Source organism: Sinocyclocheilus rhinocerous, unplaced genomic scaffold, assembly GCF_001515625.1.
Source record: "Sinocyclocheilus rhinocerous isolate Xijiao unplaced genomic scaffold, SAMN03320098_v1.1 scaffold1870, whole genome shotgun sequence".
Classification (NCBI taxonomy): Eukaryota; Metazoa; Chordata; class Actinopteri; order Cypriniformes; family Cyprinidae; genus Sinocyclocheilus; species Sinocyclocheilus rhinocerous.
The window spans coordinates 502,917-519,839 of NW_015664009.1; the positions used below are offsets into that span (position 1 = coordinate 502,917).

The window sequence follows — 16,923 nt, forward strand, 5'->3', positions numbered from 1 at the left end:
TGAAATTCTTTCACACCTTTAAAGAACCTGGATTCCATGAGCAGTGAAGCCATGGCAGATTGGAAAAAGAAAAATAGAAACAAAAATGATTTATTTTTTAAAGTGGTTTCAAATGTTTACTTTTTCACATACACTTTCAAAATAATATCATTACTGATGAAAGAACAACAAGATAACAAACTTATAGAAAGTGAAAGAACTAAAGTCTACACTCACCACTTTGCTGGAACGCAGCTTCTAAATCTTTGGCAGGCGCTTGAGGCACATAAAGATAACATTTTAGACTTTAAACTTTAGAAACCTTTTTTGCCAAAGTACAATAGTACAAGAATTTTAATGTGGTGCCGGTATCAATATAGCTTAACAAACAACACTAAATAAATAAATTTAAAAAACATATACAATAATAAACATAATAAATGCAATAAAAAAGATATAATTGTGCAGCTGTGTATATAACTCAAAATATTTGTAGAACTTAATTTTAGGCCTGTTTTAAAAATCTGAGATTAGATTATATTCACCAGACTGTCTCCTCCCACGCTTGTATGGCAGGTTACCCTCTAGGAGGAGTGGAAGGCTTTTCTTGGCTTTCTCTGGGGTGTAGATGAACTCTGGTGGCTCTGTCAGGGGTTACGAAGTTCACGTTTATGAGTATTTGAATTATTGCAGGTTGGAATTTTAAGGTATTCTAATGAAGGCAACATGCCAGACCTGATTGCCTTCTTCCTCTGTGGTAGTTATGAACATCATCCAGTCGTGGAGAAGGCATTGGTTTTCTTATTGGCTCCTGATCAAACTGTGGGGCTGAGTGTGATACATAACATGAATACTCCACAGCAAGTCACACTCACTGCCACAAGCAACAGTTCAAAATTACAAGAATGCAAAGAATACTTACACTGACAGAAGTTGTCACCAAGAACCTGCCTTGCCTGGAAAACATGTTTTAAATAGATATTTAGCGCTCTGGTGTCTTTCTGTGAACTATGTATAACTGAAGTGAATGTGAGTCCACATCTGACTGTACATTATCCTTGACATAATGATGCATAGTTTGACCTATACAATTTTTTTTTACTTTTTGGGGTAAGGATGCAGGATGGTTTTCCACTATCATCCTTTTGAGGTAATGTAGCCACAGCCGCTTCTCCTCCTGGTTTTTAGCCTACAGAGAAGTATAGTAAGGCTTTTAGCAATATACACTACAAAAAGTGTCTTTTCATTACTTTTAATCAGTTGCTACAAACACAAAACAAGTAATGCATCTACAAAATGTTTCAGTAATGAAGTTGTCTGTCTGTTGTGCATTTTAAATATTTTACCTGAACAATGTGTTGCTGTTTTGGGATCGTTTGGTCAGACACCTTAAAACAGAGGGGATCCTTCATGTTTTCCACTAAGAGCAGATTACAGCACTTGAAAGATGAGAGGGAGAAAGAGAAAAACATGAGGCTTGCATATCCTAAATGCTTGAAGTAAAATGCTACACTCTACTGTAGATATACAGTAGATTTAGAAAGAAAACTGAAATCTGATGACAAATGATGATGACTTACAAAGGTGTGAGTGCTGTATATGAAATGATCCAACCTTTTCTTGGCAATGAGAAGCATTTTGTCAAAAAGAAAGAATGCTCTTTCCTTTTTCACACGTTGAACCCGGAAAGAACCTTCAAGTACCAGCTCTCCAAAACCACTGAGATCAGGCCCAGTCCAGTTCAGCAACAAGCTCTCAATCTCCTTTAAAAAAAGAAGTAACATTTGCAACAGAATTAAAATCTAAGAGTTACAGAATATTTGATTCTGTAAAAAGTCATAGGGAGCATTTGATGGCTGGAATTACCTGCAGCCTGACTGCATGTTCCTGTTTCCTCTTCATGTCATTGATGTACCAGGCAACTGCTGTCATGGTTATAATGGCATCTTCCACCACCTCATACCCTGGATCACTTTTATCAAAGTGTTTGGACAGTTCCTACCACAAGGGGGCGACAACAGATCAGCTGTACTGTACAGTCTGACCAGAGTTACATGTCTGTTTTAAAGTTTACTAGCTTGGCCCCATTTGCCCATGCTAGTAGATGCCATATCTACACCTGTACACCATCACCCAGCAAAAAACATATAATTTTGAGGGGAAAAAAAGATCAGATCTAAAATCGGCACTACTGTCAAAACATTGTACTCCACTGACCTGCAGCAGGAGGTGGTATTTAAGAATCCTTTGCACTGGTTTCAGCAGGTAAGTCTCTAGAGGCAATGAGTGACACAGAGAGGCCTGCCTTTCCTGGAAGAAGCGCACCAGGCTCTCGTTCTTCATGCAGTCCCGCAGGACTGTTACTGAGCTGGATGGAAACAGGGAGGAAGATTTTTAAGCAGGGTGGTCTACCGGGAGACTGACAGCACTTCATCTTATCCTAAGGCCTGTGGTAATGCATTCAGCTGATGGCCATCTACAAATGTACTTACAGAACGCTTAGACTTCTCACATACAGTCTCTGAATGCTAAATACAACTCAAAAGTATTTATGTTTTTGTGTAACCTCCAGTTTCTTCCATTTTCAAAAAACGTGTATTTTGTTCTTGCTGTAACTCAGTGTTTCACCACCATTTGATGCATATATAATAAGTACTGCAGTGTAAAGTATGCATAATAAAAAATATTTTAAGAATCTGAGTAACTGCAGAGTTATTGCATTAATATGCAACAGGTAATTCTCTAAAGGTGGATCAGAATCACTTCTAGCAGAACATCTGCTGCTGCTGTACCAGAGGCCCATGGGAATACTGAGAGGGGCTGAAAAGTATTTCCAAGTAGTCATCATCCAAGCATGTTTGCCTCTGATATGTCTAATTTTTCTTCTAGACATATATCTAACAGACTAATTAAAACCACATGACATTCATCAAAAATATCTTACATGCAATACATAACTTTGGTTGACATGTACATCACATGATTCTAATTATGCCGTCTACAAAAATCCTTCTCCTTGTATCATTATGCAACAGAGTTTTCAGGGATATATGCGGGGCAATTAAGATTTTTAACTATTTCGGCAGCTCAAAATGTTAAATTTACTTATTTATTTTTTAAATAAATTCAGTGGTCATTTGTCTGAACTGTTCAAAAATGACTGAAAATAAATTGGGGCCAGTAAGATTTTTACAGTGTTTTTGAAATAACTCTCTAATGCTCAACAAGGTTGCATTTATTTGATCAAAAATAAAGTAAAAACAGTAATACAGTGAAATATTATTGCATTTATATTTGAATGTATTTCAAAATGTCATTTATTCCTGTGATGACAATGCTAAAATTTCAGCATCATTCAGATTCTTTCAGAAATACATTGTAAATATCTTTACTGTCATTTTTGTTCAATTTAATGAATCTTAATAAATAAATAAATAAATAAAAGTATTCATTTATTTCACACACAAAAAAATTTGAACAGTACTTTAGTGATAATATCAGAGAATTAGAAATATTCTTCACTTACTTGGGGTAATTCATGCAGTATATGGTATAAATATCAAAAGCTTCACTCTAAAAAAACAAAATCATAAATTATTGGTACAGTGATTTCAAAGATAATGCTTTCATTCTATTAACAAAAGTACACTACTAACTACGGACATCAAAAATATACATATAGAGTTCAGGGTTATGAAACCAGACAAAAATTTAACAGACAATTAAAATCTAGACTGGCATTCACTTGGCAGTATGTGGGAGATTTTTCCACTAAATGTTTGCATACCAAAAACAGAAGCAGTACCAGAACAAGCCAATCAAGTGAACCCCATCATCTGCTCTGGCAATGGCCAATATACCCAGATCTGACCAGATATGGGCAGCTCAGCAGATGCAGAGTTACAGTCACTGAACTACATCTGTACGAGCATGTAAACACATCTAATATGTGCTCTATTTGGAGCCTGATATCTAGTCTAGAGGCACTGCTTGATTTGGAACAAGTTTTCTTTTTTTTTTGATGTTGCAGAGATTATGGGAAAAAACCTGACTTTGAGACACTGCAACATTAGAGAAGGTTAAATTGAGCTAAGCCCTCAAAATAACCCACCGGTAATGGCTTAATCGAATGTACTCTCTGCTTCCTAGGCCAGCGCTAATTGATCCTAACAGTGGCTGTTTCAGCAGGAGGTAAACATTGGGTCTTGAGACACAGCCTCAGGCAATTTAAAGGTATAGACTGATTTTCTTCTTCCAAACCATGAAACAAATCATTGCAGAAAGAGCCATGAGCACATTTGACCTCTCTAGCACTCCAAACAATGATGTCCTTGTCTGATTCCCATCCCAGCCAGGTCTGCTCATTGTTGTGTCATTGTGGTGTGGAGACAAGAATGCCAACAGTGTCTGCAAATGCACTTAGCTGACGTGTGCATGTGTTAAAAGTTCAACGCTGTTTGCTGATATGTTTAGATTTAGTTTCAGAGAGTCCATCTGTTTTGCTGGCCCAAACATACCTGTGTGCTTCTGCCATACTGCTAAGCGAGGGCCCCAACATTACAAATGAACAAAACTGGATTTTCGACAACACTCCTAGAATGACGTGCATTAAAACACAATCTCCTTGTCTTGATATATGTGTATTGTGTGGAAGGAACAGGAAGAAATGTATATTTTACTTAGTCATGTGCTTACCCGCTCCACAAAGCACTCTGCTATGGCTGCCGCATGTGGACTACGTTCCAGATCTTCCAAAAGCTCACTGTAAAAAAAAAAGAAAGAAAAAGAGTCAGTTTTGGTGCATGACACATGTATTCCTGCTCACATATTCTCACAAAAGCATTTGCAAGCTGAAAAATCCATTGAGTGGCATATGAAGACCAGTTTTCTGACATGAGACTTGAACTGTTTCTTTGTCTAAATTATGTTATTCCCTTTCTGAGGAAACATCTGGGACTGGAGTTTCAAGAGGACACTCTTGACTGGAACGGGCTCCAACTCCAGCCTGCGTTTCCAAACAGCATTCATTTCTTTTTTTGTCATTTAGACCAAACCATTGCTTAAACGCACACAGATGGGAAACTTCTCATTTTGGCTCGATTTCCTCCAAACATACCCCAATATCGGCACAGTCAAAATTGAAAACCTTTCTACACAGAGTTTCTGCGTTCTGCTAGTGGGGAAAATGCTCATTTCGGGTAGTAATTCAATGAAAAACATTAATTTTGAATTAAATTGACTAGTAACAGTGTCAGGAAGGCAATAAAGGAAGCTTGGGCTTGGTTTAGTGAAACAATCTCTATTGTTTCACTAAACTCTATTGTTTTCACTACTCAAACATGAGATGGAATCAAATGGATTTTCCCTCAGTGTTATGGAATTGATATGATCTCTTGTGGCCGGTGGGACTTTTTCAACCGAGTATGAGTGGTTTGACATTCCCTGACTATGTTTTGAAAGAAGGGTTGAATGAAAGCTATATGGCAGCTTGACCAGGCACGGCGTATTTCATTCAGTCCATTAGCGAAACTCCAACAGTCATTCATTCCCAAGAGGCCCCCAAACCGCCAGGCTGGTCAGTCTCGAGGGAACCCCTCCTCCCATATCGTGAAAGAAAACAACGTGACGCTCTCTAAACACTATGGACTTCCCTTCATGTGGCTGAGGGGAAAAGTTCGGAAGGAAACCGCAGCACTCCAGCCTTCATCATCCTCTCTTCCCCTCTGAACACAAAATTTAGTGGCTGACCTTTGTGGTAGGGAGCATTCATTGTGGTTATAAAGGAAATTGAATTGAGTTCATGCATGCTTTCTTGGATTGTCCAAAGAGCTTGGTGTTCGAGGTGCCTGTAGGGATGGGATGTTTCTGAACGATGACTTGATTGTCTTGAAAAGGTGTGGCATAATAACAACAACACATAGTTCCGTAATTTGGAACTGTAAAACAATAAAGATCTTACTGTTGATTCAAAGCCACAAGTATCTGCTTTCTTGTCCGAACTGTAGTAAATAAGTTGGATTCAATTAGATCTTGGCAAATGTTGTGAGGTTTTGGCCCCTTCATTCAAATCCTAGGAAACTGTTGGCGGACCAATAGTTTGAGACTTGAAATATGTGTGCAATATACATACTAAATACTTTCCCAGGTTCTTCTTTGCCAGATACAGTGCATACAAAGAGATTTTTAAGAGTGTTTGAGTTAAAATGAGAGATTTAATACATTAAGACCAGAGGCGGACAGTAACTAAGTACATTTACTTGAGTATTGTACTTAAGTACACTTTTTGAGTATCTGACACCAGATTGGTTCTTTGACTGTGTCAGAATTGGCTACAAAACCATGCTGTAAAACCATACAACAGACTACAATAAACACCAGCCAAAAAGTCTCACTTATTCATTTTCAGGAGTTTTGACCAGAAACGGGGAGTTACCTGAAGGAGGCCCTGAATGTAAAAAAGGAAAAAAATTAAAAGCAAAACCGATAAAACCAGTAACAAAATCAGCAGAGCGACTGGAAACACCATATAAACACAAGTTGAATGTGGCAATGACAGCATGATTCCTGCCACTGACAAGCATTTTTTCTTTGACCGTGTCAGAATTGGCTACAAAACCATGTTGTAAAACCATACAACAGACTACAATAAACACCAGTCAAAAAGTCTCACTTATTCATTTTCAGGAGTTATGACCAGAAACGGCGAGTTACCTGCAGGAGGCCCTGAATGTAAAAAACCCAATTCTCTTTGTCCCATTCAGTCTTCACTTCACCCTTCCCATTTTTTGGACTCAACTCATAAGTTGTCGTCTTGTCTCGAATCATACTCTCCTCCTCGTCTCATCCCTTTCTTTTGTCCTACTCCCACAATTCATCCATTAACATGGTGTGTATAACTCAAACAGAAGTTCGCTGCATTATGGTTCCTTTCATCTAGCTCATATTTCCTACAGCAGTCAAGCCTTTATTTTTGCTGGAGACACAGCATCCTATGGTGGGGGAAATTCACACAGTCATTCTTCTTTTTTATGCAATATACAAATCCTCAAGACAAATCTACACCCATTATTTCTCTAAAATGAGATCAAAGCAGACAGTGAGACAGCGAGCAGACACGAGGACAGTGAGACGTGTGCTTTAGGGAAAACCAGATTTGTCTTTATTAAGAAACAAATACTCCTTATTCTCAGCGTTAAGGTGTATTAGAATCCAAAATTAAATCAAAGCTTGGTATGGTGACAGACTGAGACCCCATTAGAGCACACAAAAGAGGTAAATGTTGTTGCTATCTCACTTAATGGAGGAAATCTGTCTGGACAGTTAAATGTGTCTCTCAATGGTCCTGTCTGAAATGGTACACTTAATGTGTATTTGCTACATGAGACTATGGGGTGTCCCATTTTTTAAAATCTTTTATGACCCATTAGTTGATTTTTTTTTAAGCAACAAATTTTAGCTTTCTTTGTGGTTATATGTAGATAATTATTAAAACTGATTTGGAAGCCTTTTGAAAACTCATTATAGAAAAAAGAAAAAGTGAAATAATATTTATGAATATTATTTATATCAATAAAAAACTATGAAAATTATATATATATATAATTTTAAATAATGACTGTCCCACATCTGTGATGTGATGGTGGTGATAAAGTGTTTTTTTTTTTTTCACAAGTTAGTGTGCTTGGTTACCATGGAGAAAAACATACGAGCTTATGATGAAATGTGACATGTGAAGAAAAAAATCAAGGCTAATATCACTTTTGAGCAGAATATTTTTATTGCACGTCATTTTAAATCTAGCTGTAATTTTTGTCACTGTTGTTAATGTGTCCTTGCTGAATAAAAGTATTAATTTCTCTAAAAGATGTTGAATGGTAGTCTATACATTTTATTTGGTAGTGTATATATTTGTGTATATTTATTATGTATTTAGTATGGCTTTAAAAAAAAAAAAAGGTCTATCCTGAAGGATCACTGAGGACAATATGGCTGATCCTGAAGTTTTAACACCCATTAAAGGCCACCAGAGTGGAAAAATCAAGGGTGCGATTACAACTGCTAAAATAAACATATAGAACAATATGAACTGATGAGAAGGTTTTAAAAAAAAAACTATTGTAAAACACAAGAATGAATCAGCAGTGGAATGTTTTCATCACTGCAAAATAGAGAGGAGATTCCCAAGCCAGCAAAAAGAGCCTGTTCTGTTGAAGTCGCTGCACAAGACAAATGCAGCATTCCAGTGCAAAGGCACAATTTACAATGCTTCACTATAACTGGACAGATGACTGTGGGAACAAAATAAGTTCTGTCTGCTGTCCCAGGATGCACTGCTCGCTTGGCTGCACCCTCACTTTCTGACAGGTCATGTGTGGCTCATTCACCACAGGGGCTGGAGCTATACCTCGGAGCCCGGCTGCTTTGGCTAAGAGGAAAATGACATCTGTATGTGTCCTAAAGCTCTGACCGGTGCCAAGAAAGTAGACTCAACAGAATCAAGTCTGAATACAGGGGCTACATTCCACAGCGATGAGCAGAGGACTTTTAAGAGTAAGAACAGACAAAGAGAGAGCCTTTGTGTGTTTAAAATATAAGAAAGGGAGGAAAAAACAAGGTCAGTCATTCATTTTATATAGTCTTAACAACTAGAGAGCTGATCTAAAGGGGTAGTTCACTCAGAAATGAAAATTCTGTCATCATTTACTCACCATCATTGCCGTTCCAAACCCACATGCTGTTATTCTTTCTCCAAACACAATCAGAGAAATATTGAATAATTTTCAACTCCCTGTTTTCCGTAAACACAAAGCTTTGTGGGATGAATAGACCAAATTTCAGTCATTATTCATTCTCATATGATTTGAGAGCTGTGTGCTGACTTAAATTTCAGTCTATTAATCATGTAAATATAGCATGTGGCTTCAGATGAATTGAAATATATTCACTACTGTTCGAAAGTTTGGGATTTTTATACAAAGGAATGAATACTTCAATTCAACAAGGACACATTCATTTGATAAAAGTGAGAGTAAAGATATTTACAATGTTACAAAAGATTTACATTTTCAAATAAATGTTGTTTTTTTGGGAATTTTATTTTTATTTTTTTTTACAAAGAAATGAATACTTTAATTCAACAAGGACACATTCATTTGATTAAAGTGATATTAAAGATATTTACATGTTACAAAAAAATGCTGTTTTGAACTTCTTTTGAACTTTCTACTCATTAAAGAATCTTAAATAAAAACTATATATCACGGTTTCCAAAATATTAATGTTAATGTTAATGTTTTCAACATTCATAATAATAAGAAATATATCTTAAACAGCAAATCAGCATATCAGAATGGTTTCTGAAGGATCATTTGACACTGAAGACTGGAGTAATGGCTGCTGAAAATTCAGATTTGCCATCACAGGAATAAATATCATTTTAAAATATATTCAAATAGAAAACGGTTATTTTAAATTGCGATAATATTTCACAATTTTACTGTTTTTATTCTATTTTTGATCAAATAATTGCAGCCTTGGTGAGTATAAGGCACTTTAAACTTACAACATACAAAAAAATAAATAAATAAATAAAATAGAGCCATTTAGAGACAAATAAAAAAAAACTTACAGACCAAAACTTTTGTAAAAGTAGTGTAGTCATATGGACTACTTATATGGTGCTTTTTTGTTGTCATTTTTGGAGCTTGAAAGCCTGTGGTCACTACAAACTGTAAATTAAGAAAGATCTTTTATTTATGAGTGAACTATACCTTTTAGAATGGCTTTCTTAAAAATGAATAATTCATTCTGCTCACTACATGCTAATATAATCTCAAGCAGAGGCCAAAAGCAGCTGCGATGGGAAGAAAAGTCCTGCCATTTTATTAAAGGAAGTTTTAATAAATAAGGTCATGAGGACAGAAAATTCAGATTTGCCATCACAGGAATAAATATCATTTTAAAATATATTCAAATAGAAAACGGTTATTTTAAATTGCGATAATATTTCACAATTTTACTGTTTTTATTCTATTTTTGATCAAATAATTGCAGCCTTGGTGAGTATAAGGCACTTTAAACATACAACATACAAAAAAAAATAAAATAAAATAAAATAGAGCCATTTAGAGACAAATAAAAAAAAACTTACAGACCAAAACTTTTGTAAAAGTAGTGTAGTCATATGGACTACTTATATGGTGCTTTTTTGTTGTCATTTTTGGAGCTTGAAAGCCTGTGGTCACTACAAACTGTAAATTAAGAAAGATCTTTTATTTATGAGTGAACTATACCTTTTAGAATGGCTTTCTTAAAAATGAATAATTCATTCTGCTCACTACATGCTAATATAATCTCAAGCAGAGGCCAAAAGCAGCTGCGATGGGAAGAAAAGTCCTGCCATTTTATTAAAGGAAGTTTTAATAAATAAGGTCATGAGGACACCCAAGAGTTTTGAAGATTTTCTGTTTTCAACACAGCCAAGATAATTTCCCACAAGAGCTGGCAGTGAGGCACCATGTTCAATTTTGACACTGCCTAATGTCATTAGAGGGATGATGTGGAGTGGAGGTGAACCAAGAAACAGAATCATGTAAAAACAGGATGTCTGAGTGGCAAGTAGCAGCGACCCACCAACTGAAAACCACTGGGCTAAACCATGCGTATGAGTCTGAAATAAACACAGAGTGTCATTTGCAATAAACAGTGTGAAACAGACACATAACAAGACTGACTAAATTGTTCAGTGGACCATGCATGAACTCAACAGTGTAATAAACCATATGCTGCATGTCTTTTAAAAAGAGCTTAAGTTATGATGACGGCTGAGAAAACGTCTCCTGAAGAGCATTCCAGATCAGCTACAGCAGTCCAGGGAAAGTCTGCTGGAGTGCATCAGAAATGCCGTACACTCGCTCTTGGCAGACATCTGCACATTGTCCCTCACGGTGGGACAGACCAGGACCCAGGCCAGTCATTGTGTTTGAGACAAATTCAGCAGACACCGCTACCACACAGACGGACATCTCGACCACCAGAGTTTTAAAAGAAAGAAGACACCCACCTGTTAAACTCATAGATGTCCTCGATGTTGCAGAAGAGGGTGCTGACCTCCTCTGGTTTGAGAGGCAAGTCACCACAGTCAATAATGCAGCCAAGATAGTCCTGGGAGAGAGAAAGCGAGAAAGATTGAGTGGATGACCTCACAGAAATCATACTTTTCACACTTGAAATTGTTTTGTTTTGTTAGTGATTCAGGAAACTCCCGTGAGACCTGTGAAATTGGTGAATTCCATCACATTTTCCCATTGTAAACACTGAGTTGATTCATAATGCATGGACTAAAAAGAGACTATAAATGGGTCCGACACAGCAGGACGTGACTCTCACCCCCAAATGATCTCTCTCGACACCAAGAATCGCTGTAATGTAATTACCATGGACGCCACACTTGAGCCCCTCAATGATCTTCAGTGTAAACATACAAAGCGGTGCAGGAAAGCAAAGCATGCAACTAATACGGTGGTTAAAAGGAGCCCCTCTAACAATATTTATCTTGTCTCTCTCTGCTCTTTCACCTCTGACCTTGAAAAAAGTCATAAGCTGGTCTCATGAGAAAACGGTCTCATCATCATGCCACATAAAATATTGGCTGGTTTGGGACGCCTGCTGAGGAACAGAGAAGCCGGGGGTCACTAAACTTTCTCGGTTTTAAAGTGGTTGGTTAACATCGAGTTATAGGGAACCAGTTCCACTGGGTTAAAGTTTAAGGAAGATCTGGGTCACAGTGAGAAACTTAGGATGGAAGTGAAATGGACTAATGTGAAACATCAAAATAATCATGATTTGTTCCTTTAAAAAGATCTATAGCACAGCTTAATAATTAGCTATCATTTATACTAAACCAACAACCTTGGGGTAGTGAGATTTCCAGCTTGAAGTGGTTTTCCAACACTATAATCATAATAATGCTGCCGTTAAGAAGATACATTCTTGCCTTAATGAGGAAAATGCATTTTGCATTAAATTAGAAAGTTAATCATATTTTCCAACCTATTTTGTGTCCAACAGAGGCCAAAAACCAAAATAGGTTTCAGGAGTGGTCTGGTTCCTGGCTGTTGGGCTGGCAGAGTTAAGCAGCGCCATCTATCAACACTGTATCAGTCTGTTTATCAGTGCTTGGCCTCATTAACCCTTAATAAGCAAGCCCTGGGACCAAAACCAACAAACCAACATAGACAAACAAATTCCACCAGACTGCAATGGACTAAAGTACGGGAAAGTGCCAAGAATGGCAGTTACAATCTCCAGAGAGAAACTACGGACACTGGAGCCAACAAAAGAAGGCCACCAGGCAAAACAAACTAAAAAAAGATTCAGACTTAACTGCTACAATAAACAGGTACAAATAAACAAACTATATGAGTCCTGTAAGACAGTGGTTTGGCTTTATAAGGGGCTCTTTTTGTCACCCTCCAGCTCTCCCTGTGCCTCTGCATTCCTGGACTGTAAAACGTGGGGTCTTTTTTTCTCTTCTGTTTTTTTCCAGAGCCACAGGGCATCTGGGAAGGCAAACATGCTGAGGTGGGGGCAAAATGAGCCAGAAAATAAGGGACTGGCGCAATCAGCACCTTTACAAGGCAGGGGGAACACAGACACTGTAATTATGCTGATTTACACTTTTTCAATTCCCCTGAAAGAGCGTCGCGCTCATGAGAGTGACACATGGCAAAACTGGAGCGCTAGATGAAGAGATGAATGATGACACAGCTACTCAGAGATGAGTGAAAATACAGGAGGTGAGGGGAAATCTGAGGATTACATTGCGAGTTATGAAAGGAGAGTGTGCGAAACAAGCGGGACCAGCCACAGACAAAGGAACCATAAGTTATGTGCACATTTTCTTGGCAGATGCCGTCTGACCGAAATGACTTACTAGAGCATACATGAAGTGTGTTATGACAGCCAGTCTGGCAAAAAGAAAAACATAAATGTTCACATATGAGATATGGACCAGAACGAGAGAAAACACTAAGAATAAGAAGAAAAGAAAAGAAAAGATAGACTATAAAAGAGACAGACAGACAGACAGACGGATTGATGGATAGATGGATGAAGGAAGAAAGAAAAGAAAAAAGAAAGAACAGACACACACACACACACAGAGGAAGACAGACAAAGAAAAAGAAAAAGAAAAGAAAAAAGACAGATAGACAGATGAACAGACAGAAAAAAAGACAAACAGAATGATGAACAAAGAAAGAAAGAAAGAAGACATTATCTACAAGAAGCACACTCTCAGAGTCTTTGTCTGAGAAACTAGGTCAGTTTGGAGTTTGGAACAGGAGTCGGTTCCTCTCTCTCATAAGCAGCCCCTCTCCATCTTCGTTGTGCCCCAGAGTAGGGGCTACAGCCAAGCCCCCCTCATCCCCCAATTTCCTGTCCTATTTGGCTGAAATGCAACTGAAAAAAAGGGGAATCTCTCAGTCTTGCTCCCCTAAATGCTCCCCACATCAACACACACACAGGAGCTAAAGCCACCGCACCTGAATGTCACCAAACAACACTTCACAAACTAATAATAACCCACACAAACACCAGGCAAAACAGTCACACACAGCAAAGCCGTGCACTGTGAGCTCACGCTCATCTTGTTTCCAGCTAGCTTGACATCATTCTTTGTTACGCTTTCTATCAAATCCAGACGGCTCTTACTAATAGAAGCTGAGCCTGCCTCGGTATGACTCCAATCAGACATCATACACACATATCCCAGAGTCAGCACTATGTCCCCGAAATCATCCAGCACTCAGCCTCCATTTTGAGACCACAGATTTATAAAACAGCAGCATTCCTCAGCATGATCCACGTCTTTCAACAACCAATTTATGGCTATTTGATCTGAAAGCATCTTTTCATAAAGCAGCATAAGCTTGCATGCCATCTCTTTTTATTGGCTTATGAAAAGCTCGACTTCAAATAAACCATCAGCAAAAGGGAAAAGGAATAACATTTCATTCTCCAATCTCCAGCCTATGTACCCATGATCCTCTGCAATCAATCAGTCACAGACACAAAGGATAACACACACATACTCTACAGTACATACACGCATACCTGTTGATGGCTGGCACTGGCAATATTCCCATGAGTTCAAAAACTGTTCACAATGACCCTGTCACTCATGACAGACCACTCTCTCTCCTCTCTCCAGGCCCATCAACATATAATCAGCAGGAATGATGCTAAACCCACACAGCGTGTTGCTTTAATCTAGGTTGCTGCTTAATATTTACTTTATATTAAGTTGACATATATTTTAAGCATGTCTTTTTCTTGCTTACTATCATTGTTAGATGCATAAACATTTAAAAGAGAAAACATAAAAGATTTTATTTTATTTCATTCTATTTATAATAAGGCCTGTAATAGTATAATAGTATGAAACTGTGAGTAAAAAATACACTACCATTTAAAAAGTTTGGGGTTGGTAAGATTTTTAAAATGTTTTTGAATGTTTTCTTTTGTTTAACAAGGCTGGATTGAATTGATCAAAAATATAGGAAAACAGCAATTCGGCAAAATATTACTACAATTTCAATTTAAAAGAACTTTTTTTCTATTTAATATATTTAAAAAATAAATTATTCCTACGATGGCAAAGTTGAATTTTTAGCAGTCATTACTCCATGATCTTTCAGAAATCATATGCTGATTTGCTGCTCAAGAAACATTTATCATCAATGCTGAAAAGAGACATGCTGCTTAACATTTTTGTGGAAACCACCATACTTTTTTGTCATGATTCTTTGATGAATAGACATTTTAAAAGCAGCATTTATTTGATATAGAAATCCTATAGAAATGTCTTTACTGTCACTTTTGATCAATTTAATGCATCCTTGTGGAATAAAAAACAGAAAAAAATAGATAACACTTTACAATATGGTTTCATTAGTTAAAGGGATAGTTCACCCAAAATAAAAATTCTGTCATTAATTACTCACCCTCATGTTGTTTCAAACCCGTAAGACCTTCGTTCATCTTCGGAACACAAATTAAGATATTTTTGATGGAATCTGAGAGCTGTCTGACGCTGCATAGACAGCATTGCAACTGAAATGTTCCCAAGTCCATCCACGTAGCAAGGAGATCGGTAAAATAATCCATTAGGAACGGTTTTAGTTCTAGGAACTCCGTTTGGAGGAGCTAAATTAGCTCCTACTTCAGAGTAGGGTCTAAAACAGTTCTATAGGAACTATCAGTGACGTAAGAGTACGCTGATTGGCCAAACGCACGCGAAACACCGGCCACCCGGTATTTTTAAAAAGCCATGTAAACATATTTACTCCACGAACATGGAAAACAGGCATATACAGGCAAATAACGGCATTTACCTGTTGTCTGCAATGTTGTGTTCTTTTCCCAGCTTCGATGATATGTAACACTGCAAGTTGTCATTAAAAAATTAGTCTCTTAGCCCAACTTTTTGCTCTTGTAATCGCGTAAATTGTGCGTTTCAACTCCATTTCCGTTATAAAAATTCATCGCTGTCGGCCGCTTCGAGTTTCTGCTGCCGGTGTGAATGCAACCAGGAAAACGGCCAGAGGGAGAAATTGGTTCTCTAGGAACTACCCTGCTGGCTAGTTCCTAGAACTAAGTTCCCAGAACTATGCGGTGCGAAAGCCCCTATGGATTATTTTACAGATCTCCTTGCTACGTTTCTGCGTTGCTGTCTATGCAGGGTCAGACAGCTCAGATTCTATCAAAAATATCTTAATTTGTGTTCCAAAGATGAACGAAGGTCTTACGGGTTTGAAACGACATGATGGTGAGTAATTAATGACAGAATTTTCATTTTTGGGTGAACTAACCCTTTAACATTAGTTAACTACTTTAACTAATGAAGAATGAATGAATAATACTTCTACAGCATTTATGAATCTTAGGTAATATTAATTTCAACATTATTAATACATTACTAAAATCAAAACTTGTTTGTTAACATTAGTTAATGCACTGTGAACTAACATGAACTAACAATGAACAACTGTATTTTTATTAACTAACGTTAACAAAGACTAATAAATACTGTAATAAATGTATTGTTCTTTGTTTGTTTATGTTAGTTAATACGTTAGTAAAAATTATATTTGTTTATGTTAGTAAAAATTACATTCATGTTAACAAATTATACCTTATTGTAAAGTATTACCAAAAAATAAAACTGACCCCAAACAAGGACAAGTTTGCTGAAACGAAATACAAATAAGTAGCAACTAGTACCAATGAGGGTGATAAAATCGCTGCCCATGTGAACAGGGTCACAGTGGAGGTCTGATCTTCCAACAACCTGTGCATGGAAATATGATGAATGTGTTGAAAAGCATCTACAAAGAGTCTCATATATTTACAGCACACTCTGATTTGTGTGTGTGTGTGCGTTTGAAATGCTGAGCAACAGCCTCCTTATTGTCCTGGATCAGCGCTGTGCATGCGAAAATCAGCGCAGAGATGCGTTTGAAGTGACAGTCTGAATTTACTGCTGCTTTCATCCAGTGCCATGACCTCCTTTGCTCCACCTGAATGTATGATGAATCGCACAACAGAATCTCACAATGATCACATTTTAAATCGCCGCTGGCACAGGGAAAGGGCTCGGCTTTCTCTGCTGTCTGTTATATGAGTCCTGGACTACATACGGGGTGGGCGGTGGGTGAAGAGATATGACGGTTGAAATGCTGATCTAGATGAACTTCCATGACTGAGCAATCCTAGAACTCAAAAGAATGCACCACCATCTGGGTGGGTCTGGACCAGCAAAAATAATCGTATTCATTCCACAGTCATTCCGAGTGTTTTTCAAAGTCTTCCTATTTGAGTTTAACATTCATATATAAAAAAAAAAAAAAACATATATTTAAAAAAAAAAAAAAAAAAAAAAAA

General features: G+C 37.4%; 1 protein-coding gene across 1 annotated transcript in view; it reads right to left on the bottom strand.

Annotated features, from left to right (window-relative positions):
- The window catches only part of LOC107729120 (uncharacterized), a 51,641-nt gene that overhangs the window by 6,443 nt on the left and 28,275 nt on the right, over nucleotides 1–16,923 (bottom strand). The window contains exons 4-16 of the mRNA XM_016539501.1: nucleotides 11,042–11,142; nucleotides 4,675–4,741; nucleotides 3,506–3,552; nucleotides 2,197–2,347; nucleotides 1,846–1,977; nucleotides 1,560–1,742; nucleotides 1,326–1,418; nucleotides 1,082–1,168; nucleotides 902–935; nucleotides 715–807; nucleotides 525–623; nucleotides 217–255; nucleotides 17–27 (exon numbers count right to left, since the gene is read on the bottom strand). Coding sequence (XP_016394987.1) covers nucleotides 17–27; nucleotides 217–255; nucleotides 525–623; nucleotides 715–807; nucleotides 902–935; nucleotides 1,082–1,168; nucleotides 1,326–1,418; nucleotides 1,560–1,742; nucleotides 1,846–1,977; nucleotides 2,197–2,347; nucleotides 3,506–3,552; nucleotides 4,675–4,741; nucleotides 11,042–11,142 — 1,137 coding nt within the window. The remainder of the gene's footprint in view (nucleotides 1–16; nucleotides 28–216; nucleotides 256–524; nucleotides 624–714; nucleotides 808–901; nucleotides 936–1,081; nucleotides 1,169–1,325; nucleotides 1,419–1,559; nucleotides 1,743–1,845; nucleotides 1,978–2,196; nucleotides 2,348–3,505; nucleotides 3,553–4,674; nucleotides 4,742–11,041; nucleotides 11,143–16,923) is intronic.